Raw genomic sequence first — 19557 nt, 5'->3', positions numbered from 1 at the left:
CCTTTTCCCATATACTTCCTTTCTCCCCATATTAGGAGCTCAAACTGAGGTCACTAACCAACACAGCTGCACATGAAACAGTGGGGCAGACAAAAGCTGACATCGGCACTCTATTTCCAGGATTCCCATAAATCTCTGGCAGCCAATGCAACACTGCACACTTCGTTAGCATTTAAATATAACCCACTGGGACCTTGCTCTTTTCGTCTCTACACTCGCGCGGCACGGAAAAACATCACTCCGAAATGCAGAGGCTTAAAAATAATAACGAACATTTTTTTTCGTGAGCGAAAACACTAACAGTGGAAGGACGGAAAGTGTAATTGTGTAGAAATGTTAGTTTTACCGCTTTGCAAAGTGCCACTGTGTGGTTGACCTACAGTGTGATGAATTACATTTTACATGCAAACTGTAATGCTTGAACAAAAGTGAATGACTACAGGGTTGTTTTTGTGGCAAAGTCAAAATCACAAATAAATACATTTGCAACCATGTGTTATATAGGATCAACATATGCTGAGACAGTGCAACTATTGGTCAGAAAAAAATAAGATTTATAGCCAATAAGGCATAGTAATACTTACTCATACTTACTTTTGGGTGGATGATTGTGTTTTCCTTGCGTCTTCTGTCCATGTCATCGTATGTGTTTCCCTTTTTGAGACCATTTGAACTGCTCAACTCATTTAAATTCGGATCAGAAAGATGATAAGAGCCTCAGGATTGGACGTGTATCATTGTCAATGGCACTGAAATAGTACATATGAATTATGAACAGTAGCATTTTCATTTAATTCCAAGCAAGAGTCATAAATACTCAATAAAAATAATTAACATCTATCAACAAGGGTAAGGAATAAGGCTCTTGTGCAAATGTATTAAATACATCCCTCGGTGAAAAATGGAATGAAAATAGAAATGTGATGAAAAACATTGCTATATAAGGAAGTATAATATGACAAGAGAAAGTAGTGGTGGGAGTAAAAGTACAGTGTAAAATGTCATTTTGGATTCACAGGGAGAAGCATTGAATGTACTTTTGTAGTGTATCTGGACAACAATGTAGACAGTTGAGATTTCAGATTTCCAACATGGTTCAAAAACAAAACATTCCACTCCTGTTTTAGGTTAATAGAAAAAGCATCTAACTAAATTAGTACAATTAAGTCAAAGTAGTAGCAAAACCAAACTAATACGCAAAAACCTCTTGACCCAGACATTCAACTCATCAGCATAGAAAGCCCGTAAAAGTGATCCTTTTCTGTTAAAAAGTCCAGATTGCATTAAACCAACTGAAATAACAAAAAGCGTGAGTGCTTTCAATTGTAATATGTTCAAAGGTGGCAGCTGTGTTTTTTTTAATTGTTGCCACGGGCGTGAAACTCATTATAAGGCGTGATTCTACATCATATGGGTTCCCACTAACACCTCAGATGGAGAGAGAGAGGGAAAAAAAACAATTCATCGCTTTAAGAGCACCTAAAAACTAAATTCTTATGATCGCTTTTCAATAGTGGCAACTTGATGAATCAGTGTCTGCCATTAAAATGGAAAAAAACATGCCAAATCTTTGTGCACACGACATATGCAGGACCAACTGGCTTCCTTTCTGCGACATCACTTACGTCACAGGAAAGAAATCACCCGGTGCCAGGAGTGTTGGACAGAACATAGTGACTGTGGAGAGACCCCCACGCCCTCCCCCAGGCAAACTGGGTGTGTCTGCACCAGTCACTCCGCACTCCTTGTTTGTGGCCCAAGGGCCAAAGCAGGAGAGACGAGGCTGTGGGAACCAAAACAGGCCAGAGCAGTGAGTCCTGCCACTTGGTCTTTGTGTGTTAACTAATCGCCGGCCCCCTCAGTGGGAGCTTGTCACACTCAAACAGCAGGGTAGGGGTGGGGGGGCTAGTTGTCATCCGGCTAACAGGCCTCACGAAGTGCATTTCAACCGAGTTATCTCTTGGGTGGGGGGCTGATAGGGGCAGATGAGGAAAGGCAGAACATGAGCGATGAAGGACTTGAGACACGACTTAGATTCGACTCAACTTTGAATAGCTTTAGAGTTAATGTGGAGATTTTAAATGATGCACGGTCTGTGTGCATTAAATATATTTGTACTCTGTTGCTAAAATTCATACCTGTCAACCTCGGCCAATTTCTCCCCTTATTAATGAATGCAATTCCCCTTATTAAGCGATAAAAAAACATACAAATGCAACGGGGCACATATTTACTCACATAGGGCACACATAAAAGTCTACATTTTTCTCCAAATTGGACAAGGTGCCCAATCAGTATGCACTAAATTCAAGATTGTGTAGATGTCGCTGACAGCGGTACACGGTCGATTGGTCGCCGGTCTTTTGGTCACCGATCTTTTGGTCGCCCGGAAGGTTATTGATAATTACAATTTAAATTGTTGCTCAAATTCCCTAAATACAAAGTGTGGATTACTATTTAGTCATACTTAATGCCCTAGTAATTATTAGGCTAAAGAAAAGCTCCAAATTTCACGGACTTTTAGTGTTTTTGGTTGGAGAACTTGCTAAGACCCTGACTGACTTAGCTTCCTAAGGGGACAACTCATGTACATACAAACTCTTGTACACTCACACGTCGGCTCAGTGAAACTGCTCATGGTCATTGTTGGCTTTTATTGATGCGTAGACCGTGTTGTTTTACCTTGTTTTGTCGCCGGTCTTTTGGTCGCCCGTTGTCGCGGTCCAGGCGACCAAAAGACGGCAACCAAAAGACCGGCGACCAATCGACTGCACACGCTGACAGCTTGACTGTCAGGGTACATTGCTTGCTGACGCGCTATATTTATATAGTGAAAAGGGCAGAAGTGACTGACGCGCATTACTAGCAATTGACAATGACATTTTCGTCTGCTACCAGTGAGCAAGACGATCCAGATTAGAGCTGAAATGGGTCAAACGAGATCGGTTTGACAAAAAAACGTACTTAAAAAATGACTCAAAGGACTTTTGAATTGAAGTAAAACTTGAGGAAGACAACACGAGACTTATTTTTGACTTCCTACCCAGCTCGGATTGATGTCCAATCAAGAAGAAGGACGAGCCACATCATTGGACATCTATCATTGTCAATGGGGCACAGGTGATTGAAAGGATCACTGTTGAAAATGTTTGAAAAGAGACTCTGTGACGTAAAAAGAAGGGGGGGAAATCCAAGGTGGGCAATTGAGTTGCTGTAAAAGTGAATTATGGCATGTGATTTTGTGGTGACGCATTCCTTCCATTTCTGTATGATTCAAATCCCATCATGACATCATGTGTGTTTTTTAAGGATATCCCTCTTCTTTCGAGGCACAATGAGGCCGCTTCCTGTTTAGAGAAGCTACGCTTGCAATGCTCACTCAGCCTTGTCCCGATTTACGTAACTTCCTTGTCCTTCGGGGTCCAATCCATAGCCACGCTAGTGGATTTGAATGACCTTTCATCATCAGTGACCTTTACATTTGAGTCGGGAAATGTTTAGTACAGGAAATGAAGGAACCAATGGCCAAAAAATGAGGTACAATTAGACACACCCACCAATCAACTATCCTAGTTTGATATTAAGAAAAAAAAAGAAAAATGACATAGCCATAACCATCATAACACGAGTGTCAGTGAAAAAAATGAAGTCAGAAAAAGTAAAAAATGTAAAAAAAAGAGTGAGGTGACTGTTTTTTTTAAATTAAAAAAATTCTAAAAAGAGTTAAACCTAGAAATAAATTAATGAAATTACAAAATAATAAAAAACAAGAATGTGTTTGTATGTTTTCTTTTCGTGTACCTCAAATTGTAACATTTCCGTGCGTGACTTCATTCATACTTGCTTGCCAAGAGTCTGTATTTAACTCATGCCATTGACGGAAATTGACGTCCAATCCATTTAGGCAGGGAGTGTCTATCACTTTGAATGGAATTTCTGCAGGAATAAAGGATACATGATTGAGTGCATTTGCACTGATTGAGGTGATCAAACCTACTCACCTGCCTTTCAATTGGAGAATAAACTCAGGAAATCAACTCATCCCGGGGTCAAAGGTGGGAGGGAGACGAATGGGGTGAGTGATGGGCTCCGTCAAGTGTGGAACAGCCCACTCCGCGTGGACTGCTGCCCCCTTTCGCGTCAGTCAGTCCCACTTCGATCGCGGTGGTGAGAGGATCTCATCCCACTCCTAGGAAACTTTTCGACGGACTTTTCCCAACTTTTGTCGTCTTCTAAAGGTGCGTGGATCTCGTTTGCCTTAGTTTGACAGGAATGGTATTTCGATGATAAACGCGTGTTTCGGTTTATGTAGTCAAGTAAATCGCTACGTGATGGGCTTTATTAGTTGCAAAAAAAGCATGGATTTAACTTTTTTGTGGGCGTTTAGCTATCTAAATTCACGAATAAGTTGTTTTCAATCATGACAAAAAATGTAATAATGCGGGATTTGGTTAAAAGCTTTTTTTAACTCACTGCCTGGCACTGACGGTGATAGACGTCCAACTAATTTAAAATGGGAAGAGTGGTAGTGATTTCAATGAGTGGTCTAGGTAATTAATTTTGAAATAGAGCTTTATCACGTCGGGAATCAATTGTAATGTTTGCTTTTATTACCCAGTCAAAATGAATTGGACGTCTAGCAGCGTCAATGTCAACCAATGAGTAAACTATGACAGTGAAAAGAAGAAATTGCATATTTCCTGATGTATGCATTTCGTTCAAAATTGATTTTTTTTGCTTCAACTTGGATGCTTTTGTTAAGCAATGCTGTCATTTTCAAACTGTTGGTGGGTATCGCAGGGGTGCTGGAGCCTATCCCAGCTCACTACGATCACCATGCGAAGGACCCCCTGAATCAATAACCCCCCGAATTAGATGTCTATTAGTCACAAATTGGAGGAAAACATTTGAATTTAGTTTTTAAGAGCCACCCAGTTGGACGTCTATCATCGTCAATGGCACTGATTCAAAACAATAACGTACTTTCTCTCTCGTCCAATGCAGACTGCCTCACGGATGTCGCCCCCTTGTGTTCTGTCCTGGAACTGAATACATTTGGTCTTCTCAAACCCGAGGAAATCCAATCTCACTTTATCAAAGGAAACGCTTACATGCCACAGTTGGACGCATTTTTCCACCATCTTAAAATTCTCAACCAAGACGAAAACAATGCACACCCGGAGGGTGCGCATTCCCCCACATCTGAGGATCTAATCTTGGGAACTTTATCCAAAACTCTTGCGGTAAAGTGAGGGAGCGGAAAACAAGCAGTATGGCAAGCGATTCTTTCCACGGCGCCTACGCTGTGGTGGCTCCATCCTCGATGGGCACGCCCCCTTCGACAGGAAACCTGCTTCGGATGTTTCAGGAATACCAGAGCAACGCGGTCATCCTGGAGCATTACAATTTCACGGGAAAGCTGAAGGAGAACAAGTACAAAGAAGGACTCAAGCCGGAGGCCATCGCCTTTCTTCTGGTCTGCCTGCTTATCATTTTAGAGAACGCGGTGGTCTTGGCAGCCATCTGGAGGAACAAAAAATTCCATCTGCCCATGTACTATTTATTGGGCAACCTGACTCTGTCCGACCTCCTGGCGGGTTTCACCTACATGGTCAACCTGATAACGTCCGGCGCCAACACGTTAAACATGACCCCCGTGTTGTGGTTTCTACGGGAAGGCGGCGTTTTCATCATGCTGGCCGCCTCCGTCATCAGTCTCCTGGCCATCGCCATCGAGCGCCACGTGACCATGGTGAGGATGAAGCCGTACCAGGGTGACAAGCAAGGTCGAATGTTCGCCCTGATCGGGGCCAGCTGGGTGTTGTCGGTGCTGCTGGGGGTCCTTCCCGTCCTGGGTTGGAACTGCATGGGTCGTCTGGACCAGTGCTCCACCGTCCTGCCGCTCTACGCCAAGAGTTACATCCTCTTCTGCGTCACCATCTTTATCGCCATCCTAATGTCCATCGTGGTCCTCTACGTGCGCATATTTCGCATCGTCAAGTCCAATACCCAGCGTCTGGGCTCGGGCCCGCAAAGAAAAGGCCTGTACCGGAAGTCGCAGAAGTACATGGCGCTGCTGAAGACGGTCACCATCGTACTGGGAGTCTTCATCGCGTGCTGGCTGCCTCTCTTCATCCTCCTGTTGCTTGACTTCTTCTGCCCCACCAAACAGTGCCAAGTGCTCTTCAAGGCTGACTATTTCCTGGGTATCGCCATGTTCAACTCCCTCCTCAATCCCATCATCTACACTTTGACCAGCAAAGACATGAGGAGAGCCATCCTCAGGCTGCTCTGCAGTCGCTGCCTTTTAACGAAAGACGGCCAAGTCAAGAAGATCGGGATGCCCTTCCTCGAGTGCAGCACCAGTAAGACGGATGCCGCTTCGCACAGACTGGAAGGCGTGGAGAACACCGTCTCGTCTGGAAATTTCACCCCTTCTACGATAAAAGCTATCTTCCCTAAATTGCCCAAGACATGACATTTGCTTCGGATGAAAACGAGCGCGAGGAGAAACGCCCACTAGCCGAGGCGGGATGCGTGTTTTCAAATTGGACCACGTCAGGAGTGAAAAAAAAGATGACGTGCACTCGGCCTTTTCCGGTTTTACTCATCTACAGTATGAATGTGATAGTGAAGTCCACTTGATTAAACACACACAGTACTTAAGCGTACATTTGAGTTTTTGTAGCCGTTCTTGCTGTATGTAGCTGCCTCAATCCATACTGTAACATTTTCAAAGCTGTGGACTTGCTACGGCTTGTGTAGGCCAAATAGCAATAGCTGTGATCGGTTACTAGTGTGACATGTTAGCGGCAAACGTGACAGTAGGACGCCACGCATCTCTTATTTATTGTAAAATGAATAGCTCGTGTTCTTCATGTGGCCACATGAATCATGGAAAAACTGTCTAGATCCACTTTTTGGGCCCCTATACGCTGACAGAGGTAGCCACATGTGGTCCAGTACAGTATACCGATGACTTATTCCTGTCTCCAAACTTCTGACTGTAGAAATGTAATAACATTGTAAGCAACTGCAATGTTTTCGAAAAGCCCTTTGGTCTTCTTCACAAGGCCAGTGTTAATCAACCTTCTGGAAAAGGGCCATTTCAATTCCCTACTGTTTACTTTTGAACAAAAACTGAAATGGAAGGGTTCAACTTTGTGCAGATGTTTTACATAAATTACAGCCAATTATGCTGTCCATCCGAAAAAAAAGTGTAGCCAAAGCCAGAGTATGAGATTTGGCCATATCTCGCGTAATGATACGTTCTTACAAACACGGTGCATCCACACCCAACTTCTACAGCCAAAAAGCATGTAATTTCTGCCATCTGACTTTTGGTCAGGAGCAAGGCAGGGTAAAAAGACAACCCCCCCACCCACCACAGCTGACATCAGAGACTCGACATTTTGAAACACAGTGAAGACGTCATACGGTTTTTGGGGTTTCAGCTCTAGGGGTCCATCAAAACACATACACACACACACACACATGGTTCAAATAACTTAAGAGGTTTTGATTTTTTGGGGCTTGAGAAACCTTGAGATCTTTGGTGGTGGAAAAGTTAAAGTAGGATGATTTTAATTTTTGTCTCCTGCGAAAAAGGACATCGCACTGTTTAACACTCGTATGACACAACTTAATGTAGCAAAAGGAAAATGTGTGTTACGTAAACATCATTAAAAATGTAAATAACATTTTTTTTCAAATGTCTTTTTTTTGTAAATAAGCTGCCTGTGATTAGTTTATCAGAAGAGTTTTTAATGTCCAATTGTTAAATTATGTGTATGCGTGCACTGAATAAACTATTTGTATTGATATTTGTATTTTTTGCTTGACTGAATTATTCTTGAACTTATAAGTATTCTTTTATAGAGGACTCATTGGAGCTTTTCTTTAGCCTAATAATTACTAGGGCATCAAGTATGACTAAATAGTAACTCACAGTTTGTATTTAGGGAATTTGAGCAACGATTTAAATGGTAATTATCAATAACCTTCTGGGCGACCAATCGACCGTGTACCGCCGTCAATGGCACTAAAGACATGAAACATTATCAAATTCTACATTACCTGATCTAAGTGGTGGTGGTATGACCCTTCTAAGATGAGGGAATCATGCTGGCAGGTCAGACTGAAAGGTGAAAAAGGTAAGACGTTTTTAGTAATATTTAATCAGAACAAATTCAGGACAAATCACCTGTTATTATGAATGAATCAAGTTCTAACTAAACCTACTTTGTCATTCTCCTGTCCGTTGGATCAAGTCAAGACAAATATCAAACAAATTGATCACTTTATAGAAAAGAACATTTATTTGGAGAACAACTATGAAAACATCTAACTGCTGTTATATATATACATGGACACACACTGACAAGCAAAGTTTTACAAAAGAATTATTTGGTTTCCCATTCTGAGCTCACTAAGCTCCACAACTCATCAGCTATCTCCCGACGAGATTTCCTGGTGGTGTCGATGTTGATGGGAGTAACCAGATTTTCCCCATAATGCACTGCAAGCAGAGAAATGTAGTTATAAAACTAATCTCTGTCACCCAGAATTTAATCAGTAACAAAGGCAATACCTCCTTTAAGGATAGGCGATGGTGTTTCATATTCAAACTTGATCTTGGTTATCAATTGGTACAGCTTCACAACATGTCTGTTGAGTGAAAATTAAAAAAAATCTATGAACTATTTGCCTGCCAGTGATGGCAATATACGCGCTCTCCATTTTGACAGTCCAAATGGATTGGAGGTCTCTTACTTTTAAGATAATAAATATTATTTCTGTATTACAAAATACCATAGCACAGACTCTGAATACAAAACATAAACCTGGGCTGGAAGTGGATGAGTTAAGAGACCACATTCTTCTAAAGCAATACTAAATTGAAAAGAGCCATCGATGAATTAATCTCAACAAATGAAAAGCAGAAACTCACAATGCAGACGGAATAACCTCAGTGGTATCTTCTTGCATCTCGCTCTCCATAGCTGTGAGCTGCTCGTCCTGTATCATCAGTCTATCCAACTCCTTCTGCAGATGGCTGAAATATAGGTTAAGGACGCGAGCATTGCAACGTTGGCCGGATAACGGTTTCTAATGATAGCTTGTAGAGGTGGCGCAAAATTAGGCAATCCAAATCCGCAAATGCAGTAGTTGTGGGTCAAAGAATACTCGAGTTCGGAGTCCAACGTCTCATTCTTGATCTTGCAGAGCCTCAGCTCCTCTTCCAGGCTCTCCAATTCATTTTGATTCTTTTTTGCCTCCAGGTCAGCCAAAGCCTGTGCCAGAATCTCTTCTTGCTCAGCCATTTCTGAGTGTCAATACACGAGTAAGAAGTTCATGAGTTGTTTACAGTAAGGTCTGAGGCACATGTGTCAAAGTGGCGGCCCGGGGGCCAAATCTGGCCCGCCGCATCATTTTGTGTTGCCCGGGAAAGTAAATCATGAGTGGCGACTTTCTGTTTTAGGATCAAATTAAAATGAAGAGTATAGATGTATATTAAATTTCCTGATTTCCCACCTTTTAAATTAATAATTGTAATTTTTAATCATTTTTTGTGTTTTTAGTTCAAAAATCATTTTGTAAAATCTAAAAATATATAAAAAAGTTAAAATAAACATTGTTTTAGATCTAAAAAAACTGAATATTCAGGGCTTATAATCCAGTTCTTTTAATCCATTTATTTAAAAAAAAATGAAATATTATATCTAAAATGGTCCGGCCCCCGTGAAATCAAGTTGACGTTGAGAATCTTCCTATATCATGGAAAGTGATTAAAAAGGGAAAAAAGTATATCCTAATTTCTTTTTCCCCCCTCCCCTAATTTGTACAGGACTGTCACCACATTAATCATAAAAGGGTTTCAACAAAGCAACAACAAAAATCACAAATCAGTTGTGCAGTGCCAACGGTACCAATGTATTTTACTTGCATAAAATAATACAGCCAATAAAGTTGCTCACCCAGTGTTATGAATTCCGCTATTTTAGTTGTGATTTCTTGACTTTTTGTTGTTGTTGCTGCATTTTCCCCCTACAAGATTTGTTTTAAGTGTAACTGTGAATGTAAAAATATTATAACAAGCTGTAAATATTTTGCACTATACTTATGGATTATTTTGTTACTCATTTAACTCAGTAAGTGGCATAGAAAATAATCATGTTTCACAGCCATTGACAGTGGGGGGCTGACAGATATTTTTAATCGGTGTCAACCCTCCCAGTCAAATTGGCTTGGACCTCTACCACCGTTATTGGCAACTAATGAGAATACATTTGTAAAAAAAATATGTAGTGAAATAATGTTAAACATGATTTTTTTTAACAATCTGGGGACAACTCTAGTATTAATCCTTGCCTTTTAAAATCTGTGTGACAGTCTCTGTGGTCTGCGCATGTCGATCAAAGAAGCCCCGTTGTAAGCTGCTCACTCGATTCAGTTTCTCAGGTTGACAGCCACTGATGGCAACGAGCGCATCCAGGGTCTCCTGAAAGTCGTCCAATTGACCCTCCAACATTTTGAGGAAACTGGGATGTTGTTTTTCTGAAAGAAAGTACATATTAGATTTTTTCTTAATGTAAAGAACATATATACAAGATACTATATTCTTGATAACGCAACAAATCCCCATTCCCTAACAATCTATGACATTCACATTATATTCTATGGAAACTTTTACAAAGTACAGTGTGGCATAAAATGACAAAATATGTCAAATCCAGAGATCAACTAATGGAGGTATCTTTTAGAAAGATCAAAGAATGAGATTTTAAATATATGAAAGTCAGTAACTATGTAAAACATTGCGTCATTTGTGTCCTTTCACATTTTAAATTGAATTCATGAGCATAGATAGCATCAGACGATCAATCCAAAAGTAATACAAATTTAATTATAAACAAAAGGGTAAGGGCGAGTAATATACTTCTTTAAATAGGGATGAAGTAATGACCATTAAACAACAGTACACAACAATAACTGTTGTGTTTTTGTAAAACACTTTTCTTATATTTTGTTTCAGTTTCGTGCTTGTTGCCCAAATGACAATTCTGATTAGGATTTGTAGTTCTTTTACAACAACAGCAACAAAAGTTTTTGATTTTGAAGCATTAAAAACACCAAAACAAAAACACTAATAAGGGCTGGTAAACAAAACTGAACGTACTTAGTACACATGAACGTAAGCATACGATACAACTTCCAATAATCGGCGATAGGCAAAGGAAACCATCGACACAACGATTTTTTACAACAACGCTAAAGATCAATTTACGTAGGAAAACGTGAAATTCAAAGATTTTAGAGCAATATTACCAGAATAGCGTGTTGCCTTCAAATTCAAATCCTGAGCCCGCGTCCCTTCTTCTTTGCATTGCACCGGTGATATTCAACAGCTCAGCCTCGCTACCGCCCTCTGCTGCTCGGGAGTGAGAAAGCATGTTAGTGATAGGTGAAAGGTGCGCACAGTGTGTTCACCGATGTGCCTATGATTTATGTTTTAAAATAAGAGGCTCAGAGTATATATATTGTTGCAGTTTGTTAAATGAGTTCAATTTGTACTCACAAATACACTTCTGGAAAAAAAATGTACCAATCGCTAATGAGAACCCGAAGATCACAAGGGCAAGTGACTGAGTCCTATTTTTCTTCATATTTTTTTTATTTAAAAGATCTCAAAAAGCCCCAAATAGTTATTGGGACTGATGCCAAATGGATTGGACTTTTATCAGCGTCAATTACAGAGAATCATGGTCATCCAATGGTAAAAAATCTCCTTCATGGCAGTGAATGAGATCCGTTAAAGCGAAAAAATAAATGCTGACATATTTGGACCATTATCACGTACTGTCAGTTTATAAAACAGTAGCTCAATTAAGCAGCTTTTTTTCCTCTTTCTCCTTTTTTAGCTGCTCTTTCCGTCTTTGCCTTCCGAGTTGCCTGAAGAACAATCTCTTCGGATTGAAACCGTACGCCTTCAGCCTCTGTCTACTAAACTCCTGTCCTCCAATTTTCACTCCGACCGATCCCATCTTGCGGCGGCGTCCAAATTGCTTGTTCTTCTTGGGCAATTTAGTCTTAACCTGATCTTTAACTTGAACCTCTTGATCAACCACAAGAGTCTGCTTAGGTTCCTCTTGTAGTTTGATCTTTTTCGTGAGAAACTCCTCGGGTTCCGCCGCATCAGATCCGACCTCTCGAAGAGCATTCGCCGTCTCATCCGATGCGTCCATCTTCGAGGCTGCGTCCCTGTCCTCGGCTTCCTTGTTGTTCCTTTCGGCATTTTTCACGCGGTCACGTCGCTTCTTTCCCATCATGGCCTTTGCGGGTGCTCCCTCTGTATCTTTCCTGTTGAGTCAAATCAGAGAACAACATAAGAAATGTCCTCAGCCATGCAAGTGGTTAGCAAAACTGCAGCGTGTTCAACTCACTCAGAATACACAGAATGGAGTATTTGTCGTTTCTTTTTAACATTCTTTGATTTTATCTTGTAGTTCTTCAAATCCTTCTTCTCTTCCTGGTCAGATCTGTGTGGTTGAGGGCATGACAATCAATAATCAATGTATAATAATCAATATATTTGTTTTATTATTACCAAAAACGGTCCTGTGCCTTAAAAAGTTTTTTAAAAAGGTACAATAAAATGCAAAACTTCCATCTTAAGTGTTCTTTTTCCTCCCCTATCTGATATCTAAGCCTGTAAATACAAAGTAACACTTTTCTCATAGAAAAAAATCTATTGAATAACTGATTACTTGATGTCTCTTTTGGCAAAAAAATGCAACTTATTATTTTATTAATCATATTTAGTTGAAAAAAACCAAAATAATTCATAAATGTATTTATCATTTAATATTTCTTACATTCTATCAATTACATTTTCTATTTCTTTTTTGTTGTTGTTGCGTGAGCTTTATTGAATACAGTATTAGTAATATATTTACATATTGGGTTCCAGATAAGTTGGCATGTTATTTGACTGTGCTTTTGTTTTGCATAAGTTTCGTGTCCACTATAACATTTGGTACCTGAACATGCAGGCTTTCTTCAGAGCGCACCATTTATTGAGCTCCTGATCATCAGCCCCCAAGATCTGTGGAATTGAAAGAGTCCGTTAATTGTAATTGAAAAAAAAAAGATGTGATTTAATTAAACGCAACATGGTCTGCTCAGAGAGAAGATTAAAGTATAAAATCATTCCCTGGTCAGAGCTTTTAGGCAATACCAGGTCATCTCAAAAGTTCATCACTGCAGCACAGAAGGAAAAAAATACACACTCCGTAATAAATATCCAAATGCTAATTTTGCACAGAACGCATGGCATTATGAGATCTGATTCTAGAAATCGTAGATGGTAAAAATGTTCCTATGCATACCTCATCAGTGGATAGACCAAAGTTATTGGCCAGGACCTGCCTGTAACGAAATCTACACGGGAGGTCGTCGATGATGTCCTCGTAGTCCAGTTTGTAGTATTCATCTAGGTACTCCTCAAAGCTCTTCACCTCTGTGAAATAAAAACTACTAACTTAGACGAACGCAGCATTAAAACTGACAAGTAGTATGTATGACAAGTCTGTTGACACTTACGAGGATCGAATACAGGCTTGTCTTTTGAGAGCACTTCTGCAAAGTGACACTTCTTTTTCTTATTGCCCATTAAAGGTATGTCAGCCTTCTTCATCATCTTCTTCTTCTGCTTTTTAGAAACGTGCTGGCTGGGGTCGTAGTCGGCATCCATCTGTTTTAACATGGGAAGATGTTACAAGAATACCTAGTCAAGGTTGACATAATAATTCCTCATAGGAAGGATGAACTGACAATAAAATCTTGGTCATCACAGTGTGGCTCTGAAGCATCATAGTCTTCCTCATCATTATATTCTTCTTGCTCTTTTCCTGTCCACGTGTCCCAGTTCCAGTGCTCTGTCATATAAGCAAAGTAAACGTTATAAATATGAAGACACATTGAATCAGCCACATAAAGAATTAAAAGAGCCAAATTTACAATCCATTGTCATGTATTAGAACCTAGCATTTTGACTTCAACAATTGAGGTTTGTGAAAAACTACAACAAAAATATAAGTTACCCTCAACTTCGTCATCATCCTCAAACTGCGGCTTATCATCCTCTTGCTCGCCATAGTACTTTTCGTCAAAGAATTTCTGCAAATAGAGAGAAAGTTCATGCATTCAAGCTTCAGTACAGTTGTTGTGAAAGACATTAAGATTAAAGGCATTTTCACACATCCCATTTCGAGCATTTCTTCTGTAACAAACCACAAACAAAACAAAAGTAGCAAAGTACGTCTTTTTGCGTCGTTTTACCCCCACCTGCATGAGCTGGTCATGATGTTGCGAATCAAAGTCTCCTTGCAGATCAGCCGGATTAAAAGCCAGGTCGTCATTGCCGGTGAGTTGCTGAAGCTTCTTTAGTTTCTCCATGATCTCGTTTCGCTTCAAGTTCTTCATTTGCTTCAAATTCTCCCGTTTTTGCTGTTTCATCTGGAAAAATTGTGGAAGGTAGAAGATGAGGGTCAGAATTCAATTCATTTTTCCTTCTCTTCTTAAATCCAAAATAGCATATGACAACATCTAAACCACACGCGTCAAAGTGGCGGCCCGGGGGCCAAATCTGGCCCGCCGCATCATTTTGTGTGGCCCGGGAAAGTAAGTCATGAGTGCCGACTTTCTGTTTTAGGATCAAATTAAAATGAAGAGTATAGATGTATATTAAATTTCCTGATTTTCCCCCTTTTAAATCAATAATTGTACTTTTTAAATAATTTTTTCTGTGTTTTTAGTTTAAAAATCATTTTGTAAAATCTAAAAACATATAATAAAAGCTAAAATAAACATTGTTTTAGATCTGTTAAAAAAATGAATATTCAGGGCTTTTAATCCAGTTCTTTTAATCCATTTACCCTTGGGCTAAACAAACTAGAGAAAAAAAAATCAAATCCGCTCATAATACGAAGATTCTGATCAGAATTTGTACCTACTTTGTACCTAATATAATGTGCAGGAAGTGACCCAAAATCAAAAGGATGAACCAGAAGTACCCTAAAATTAACAAGTTACAGAAAAATAGTGCATTGTCTACTTTTGACAAGGATTGATGCCCATTTCACTTAAAATGGGAAAACTGCCTCTGAATGCGTATGTTTTGCTTTTTGCATACCATTTCTTTCCTTTCTGTGACTTCCTCCCTTTTGCATTTTCTGCGATCATCTTTGGTGCGGACTGATGTGGCGATGGTGCGAGGATAGGTCTTGATCCGTTCAGCATCAGGCTCCTCAAAGCGGAAGTTATAGCCACGCTCAAAGTTCTCCTGTCGCACCAAGAACGTCTCTTCTTCCTCTTCAGAATCATCCTCGACTACCTCCTCATAAGTTGGGATCCTACAAATGATAAGTTGCGCATGTGTTATTCAATATGTATATTTTCACTTTCAGATTTAAATAAAAACTGGACTGATGCAATACATTGATGTTGTGAGTTAATTAGTTGTTTTTGCTGCAGATGAATTTTAAAAAGAAATTTCAGTATTACATTAAATTTAATTTTTTGGGTTGTTTTTTTTTTGCCAAAAAGGGATATCTAGCAACAAGCCATTCAATATGAAAATATTATTAATTATATTAATCAAAGTATCACTTGCAGGCTGACAGCACAAACAGGTTTTGCACTTAATTTTTCGTCAACAAAATATTAACACTAGGTATACAAGTGTTGTTGGTGTTATTATTATTTTTTTATTACTTAAAATCATCACTTGTCTTTAAAAAAATTTGTAGTGAGGCCATTCATTATTTTCTTCTGCTTATTCTGCCACGCTTCATAGGGAGCTAAAATAAGAAAATTTTAAACACACTTGGAACTGCTACTCTAACAAAATGTATAAAGATGATTAAAAAAAAACATAGCACCTCTCATCGTCTTGGTCATCATCATCTTTGTAGCGTTTGTTCAGAACGTAGTCGCGGAGAAAACACTCCTCCTCATCCAGTTCAGGATCATTCCAGTAGTCTCGTAGGTATTTCTGTGACAATGAAAAAAAAGATTACTTCTATATTACTTATGACAACACTTAATACTAGTGTGCCCATTCAAGGGTACCTAAAGTTTAATATCACCAGATTTCCATAAACGCATGCATTAAAGCCTAGGAAGACACATTTACTCACCATTTCCTTTACCTCCTCAGGTCCATCAAGATCTTTTTGCCCTTTGAGCCACTCTACATAGTCAGCTTCCTCTTCGTCCTAATACCAAATAAATATGTAGAGATGTCATGAGAATTTTGTTGGTCAGTCTAATGTAAGTGCAGGTTGTATTTGACTATTGTTGTTTCTCACCTGTTCTTCCTGTGTTTTGAGCCTCCTAGTCAACAGTTGAGAGACCCCTTCTTCTCCACTGCCTTCACTGTTGTCATCATCATCATCGCTATCTTGAACAAACTTTTGGAAACTGAAAAAAATTTGCAACATCAGGGTTTATTTTAGATGTATCAAAAATAGAGTGACCTGACTTTAATATCCAAAAACATAGTTGCTACCTTTCTTTCAGTTGTTTCTGCTCCTGCATGTAGCTGGGGGAAAAGGCCCTCTGGAAAGTAAAAGAAAAAAAACATTAGAAAACTACGTTAGAGTATTAGAAACACATCTAAATTAATGGCCGCAATTTCAACTAATAAAATGACCCACTTCTCGTCTTTTCGCTGCCTCCTCATTATCACTGTCACTATCCTCATCTTCATATTTTCTGGAAAAAAAAAAAAATAATAATAATATTTTTGACTATTTCATTGGTTGCTGGATTTCCTAATTTGGCAAAAGAGCATTAAAACATTACAGATTTTTAAAAGATCATTTGCAATTAAAAAAAATGATGTATATTGTACAGGCCTACCATAAATAGTAGTTCACTTACCCTTCCTTCTCAAGTATGACTTTCCGCTCATAGTCCTTCAAGTACATGGGCTTCACTTTTGAATTTGAAGTTGAAGGTTTTTCCTCAGTGTTGGGGGAGTCTAAGAGAAAATAAAAATAAATCAAAAGCTTTATAAGCTTTTCACACATCATATAGATAAAATCATTGCAAAAATAATAATTCAATTTCCACCTTTGGAGTAGAATTTCGCATCTTTCTCGTAGATCTTTGGGTCTTTCTTCTTCAGGAGTGACAATGTCCTATAAAAGTCTCTTTCAATTTCTGGATCCAAATCCTAGAGGATCGAGTGGAAGGAATTAAATTAATCGGATTTATCCAATTCATATTGAAGAACTGAATAAAGAAAAGCGATACTAACCACTTCACTGTCGTCCGAACTGGACTCCGATGATTCCGATTCTTCTTCATCCGCTCGGTCTCCATATCGATCCTTTACTAATAATAAATAATACAATAAATAAAAATCAGGGAGAACCCGTTAGCTTTATTCCACGTTGACATACCTAGCATAAGCCAACATAATCACACTTACGTCTCTGCAGTTCTTCCCTCTGTCGATATTTGTCATATTTCTCCGCGAATTGGGTGTTAATTCTAAAACCTGTCTTGTCATTCATGGTTTGATGCAGTTTTAGGATGTATTTATAAATCAAGAAACTAGATAGACGAAGCAGAATCACACAGTACACGAGTGTAATTAGATATCACATTTGTAAAACTAGATGCCTGGTGTCTGTGTGAGCAAAGGGGTAAACGATATCTAATATCCATCGAAGAGTGCGTTGAGGGGAAGCACATGGTTTCCGGTATGTATTTTGAATGTCCTTTAGGGGGCGCAAACACTCAGCAATGTTGTTTTGGATATGTAAAGTCAAGAAGGCCATAGCAAAAAAGGAAAGTAAATGACTTTAAAGTAATTTATGTTAAATAAATGATATTAAAGAATCTCTTTTAAGAATAAAAATCCTGCTGCAAACGAAGGGGGGGGGGGGGATATTTGGATCTTTACTGTCTACACACTCTTGTTCTAATAATGTAATTTATTTGATTTTTTAAAATTGTACCATTGATGATGGCCACCATCCCACTAGTCATATATTTACAGTACATATCAAATATTAAAAAAACAAGTAGTAGGCCATCAATGTTAAACCATAAAAATAATCAAAATACTGCTTCTCCTGTGTTTATACAAGGCAAGGCCAAGTGACGTGCGTGACCATAAAAGTGGTGTCATGGCCAAACAAATGAGCAGTATCTGTTTACAGTAACTGCTTAGGCACTGGTTATCCACATTCCCTTTATATCCGTTTCCTTCTATATCTTCTCCTTAGATGTAATATAATAAAATACGTATAATATTATATATATATATATATATATATATATATATATATATATATATATATATATATATATATATATATATATATATATATATTTATATATATACCTATACCTATATATATATATATATATATATATATATATATATATATATATATACATATACCTATACCTATATATATATATGTATATATATATATATATATATATATATATATATATATATACCTATACATATATATATACATATTTAAAGTATATGTGAAAACCTTCAAATTCACTCTATTTTTTTTCAATTTTACCTGAATAATAGGGCGTTGACATATAACCTTGTGCAGCACAATTAATGATTAATAACGTAAAAGGATCGGATGTTCCATTTGTTTGAAAAACAGTAGATTTATGCTATCGCTGCCAAGAAAGACTGAGCATTTTTTTGGGGGGGGGTGTTTTTTTTAAAGGGTTTGACTGGCTAATGATTGAACTGATGGAAAGACTGTAATTTGGCCTGGAATCCTGTGGAAAAACCTGAATGCGTGTTGGGCTTTTTTGTTGCAGGGAGGCATTCCAGCACTCTTTCCCTCCCACGTCATATATGTTATCAGCTCCATGTTTCCGTTAATGTTCAGCATTGAACTTTGCTCAACAGGAGGGATGAGTCCCTAAATTGTGACCTACTTTTCTCAGTAAGTTCTCAAAATTCTGTTGACATTTTTTGTTGCTGTGGTTCTAACTTCAAAAAGCAAAATAAAATAAAATAAAACTACATTTTCTGAAATACGATCTCCACCAAAAGCAATATAACGCAAACCAGCAGTCTATTGTTAAGCAATGCTGTCATCATACATCATCTTTAAATGATACCTCACGCAAGCTTTTTTCATAATATACATGCATTTTTTTATGGATGAATTTAAAGAATTATTATTTTTGAGAACAATATAGTGGATTTCAGATTATGTGTGAACCTAATACCTAATAAGTGCTTTTTTTTTTTACAGAAATGTGATCTCAAAACAAGAGATTATTTATTTTGAAACGTGATATCGGGCTTTTCTCGGAAAAGTTAACTTTTTTCTGGAAAATAAGCTATGGTATCCCTCCCCTTAAAGAAGATAATATAAAAAAATGGTCACGTTCTGAGCCATGGCTGCATACCACAGCTGTTAAACTGCGGAATACGCTGCTGCACTTATAATACTACAAATCAAACTGTCTCACGTGCAGTGACAATATGCTACATAT

The 19557-nt window shown here is 38.5% G+C and overlaps 3 protein-coding genes and 1 non-coding gene across 5 annotated transcripts; 1 reads left to right on the top strand and 3 right to left on the bottom strand.

The window, feature by feature from the left end:
- The first annotated feature begins 4090 nt into the window (after nt 1-4090).
- On the top strand, nt 4091-7821 carry s1pr5a (sphingosine-1-phosphate receptor 5a). The gene is made up of 2 exons (XM_077619805.1): nt 4091-4238; nt 5005-7821. Exon 2 carries the CDS (start codon nt 5273-5275, stop codon nt 6476-6478), a length of 1206 nt encoding a protein of 401 aa, XP_077475931.1. The 5' UTR covers nt 4091-4238; nt 5005-5272; the 3' UTR covers nt 6479-7821.
- Nucleotides 7822-8295: 474 nt separating this feature from the next.
- Nucleotides 8296-11465, bottom strand: spc24 (SPC24 component of NDC80 kinetochore complex). Of its 2 annotated transcripts, none has more exons than XM_077619420.1 (6): nt 11329-11465; nt 10372-10557; nt 9187-9325; nt 8951-9055; nt 8591-8667; nt 8296-8518 (listed from the first exon to the last, which is right to left on the bottom strand). In XM_077619420.1, exons 2-6 carry the CDS (start codon nt 10529-10531, stop codon nt 8403-8405), a joined length of 597 nt encoding a protein of 198 aa, XP_077475546.1. In that variant the 5' UTR covers nt 10532-10557; nt 11329-11465; the 3' UTR covers nt 8296-8402. The 2 variants fall into 2 exon arrangements, with proteins under 2 accessions (XP_077475546.1, XP_077475547.1); XM_077619421.1 differs by lacking the exon at nt 11329-11465 and adding an exon at nt 11180-11317.
- A 177-nt stretch (nt 11466-11642) lies between these two features.
- On the bottom strand, nt 11643-17715 carry kri1 (KRI1 homolog). The gene is made up of 18 exons (XM_077619923.1): nt 17498-17715; nt 17324-17400; nt 17137-17239; nt 16945-17044; nt 16719-16776; nt 16571-16620; nt 16371-16482; nt 16200-16277; nt 15942-16054; nt 15194-15413; nt 14347-14517; nt 14103-14178; nt 13834-13937; nt 13603-13753; nt 13389-13519; nt 13041-13105; nt 12444-12539; nt 11643-12360 (listed from the first exon to the last, which is right to left on the bottom strand). The coding sequence occupies exons 1-18, from the start codon at nt 17580-17582 to the stop codon at nt 11883-11885; spliced, it is 2268 nt and encodes a 755-aa protein (XP_077476049.1). The 5' UTR covers nt 17583-17715; the 3' UTR covers nt 11643-11882.
- LOC144089183 (Z30 small nucleolar RNA) lies at nt 13178-13266 on the bottom strand. The gene has a single exon (XR_013305035.1). It is a non-coding gene; the product is annotated as a Z30 small nucleolar RNA (small nucleolar RNA).
- Nucleotides 17716-19557: the final 1842 nt, after the last annotated feature.

The sequence above is a fragment of the Stigmatopora argus genome, chromosome 14, assembly GCF_051989625.1.
Source record: "Stigmatopora argus isolate UIUO_Sarg chromosome 14, RoL_Sarg_1.0, whole genome shotgun sequence".
NCBI lineage: Eukaryota > Metazoa > Chordata > Actinopteri > Syngnathiformes > Syngnathidae > Stigmatopora > Stigmatopora argus.
The sequence above is the reverse complement of the archived record's forward strand: the minus strand, read 5'-3'. Positions and strand labels throughout refer to the sequence as shown.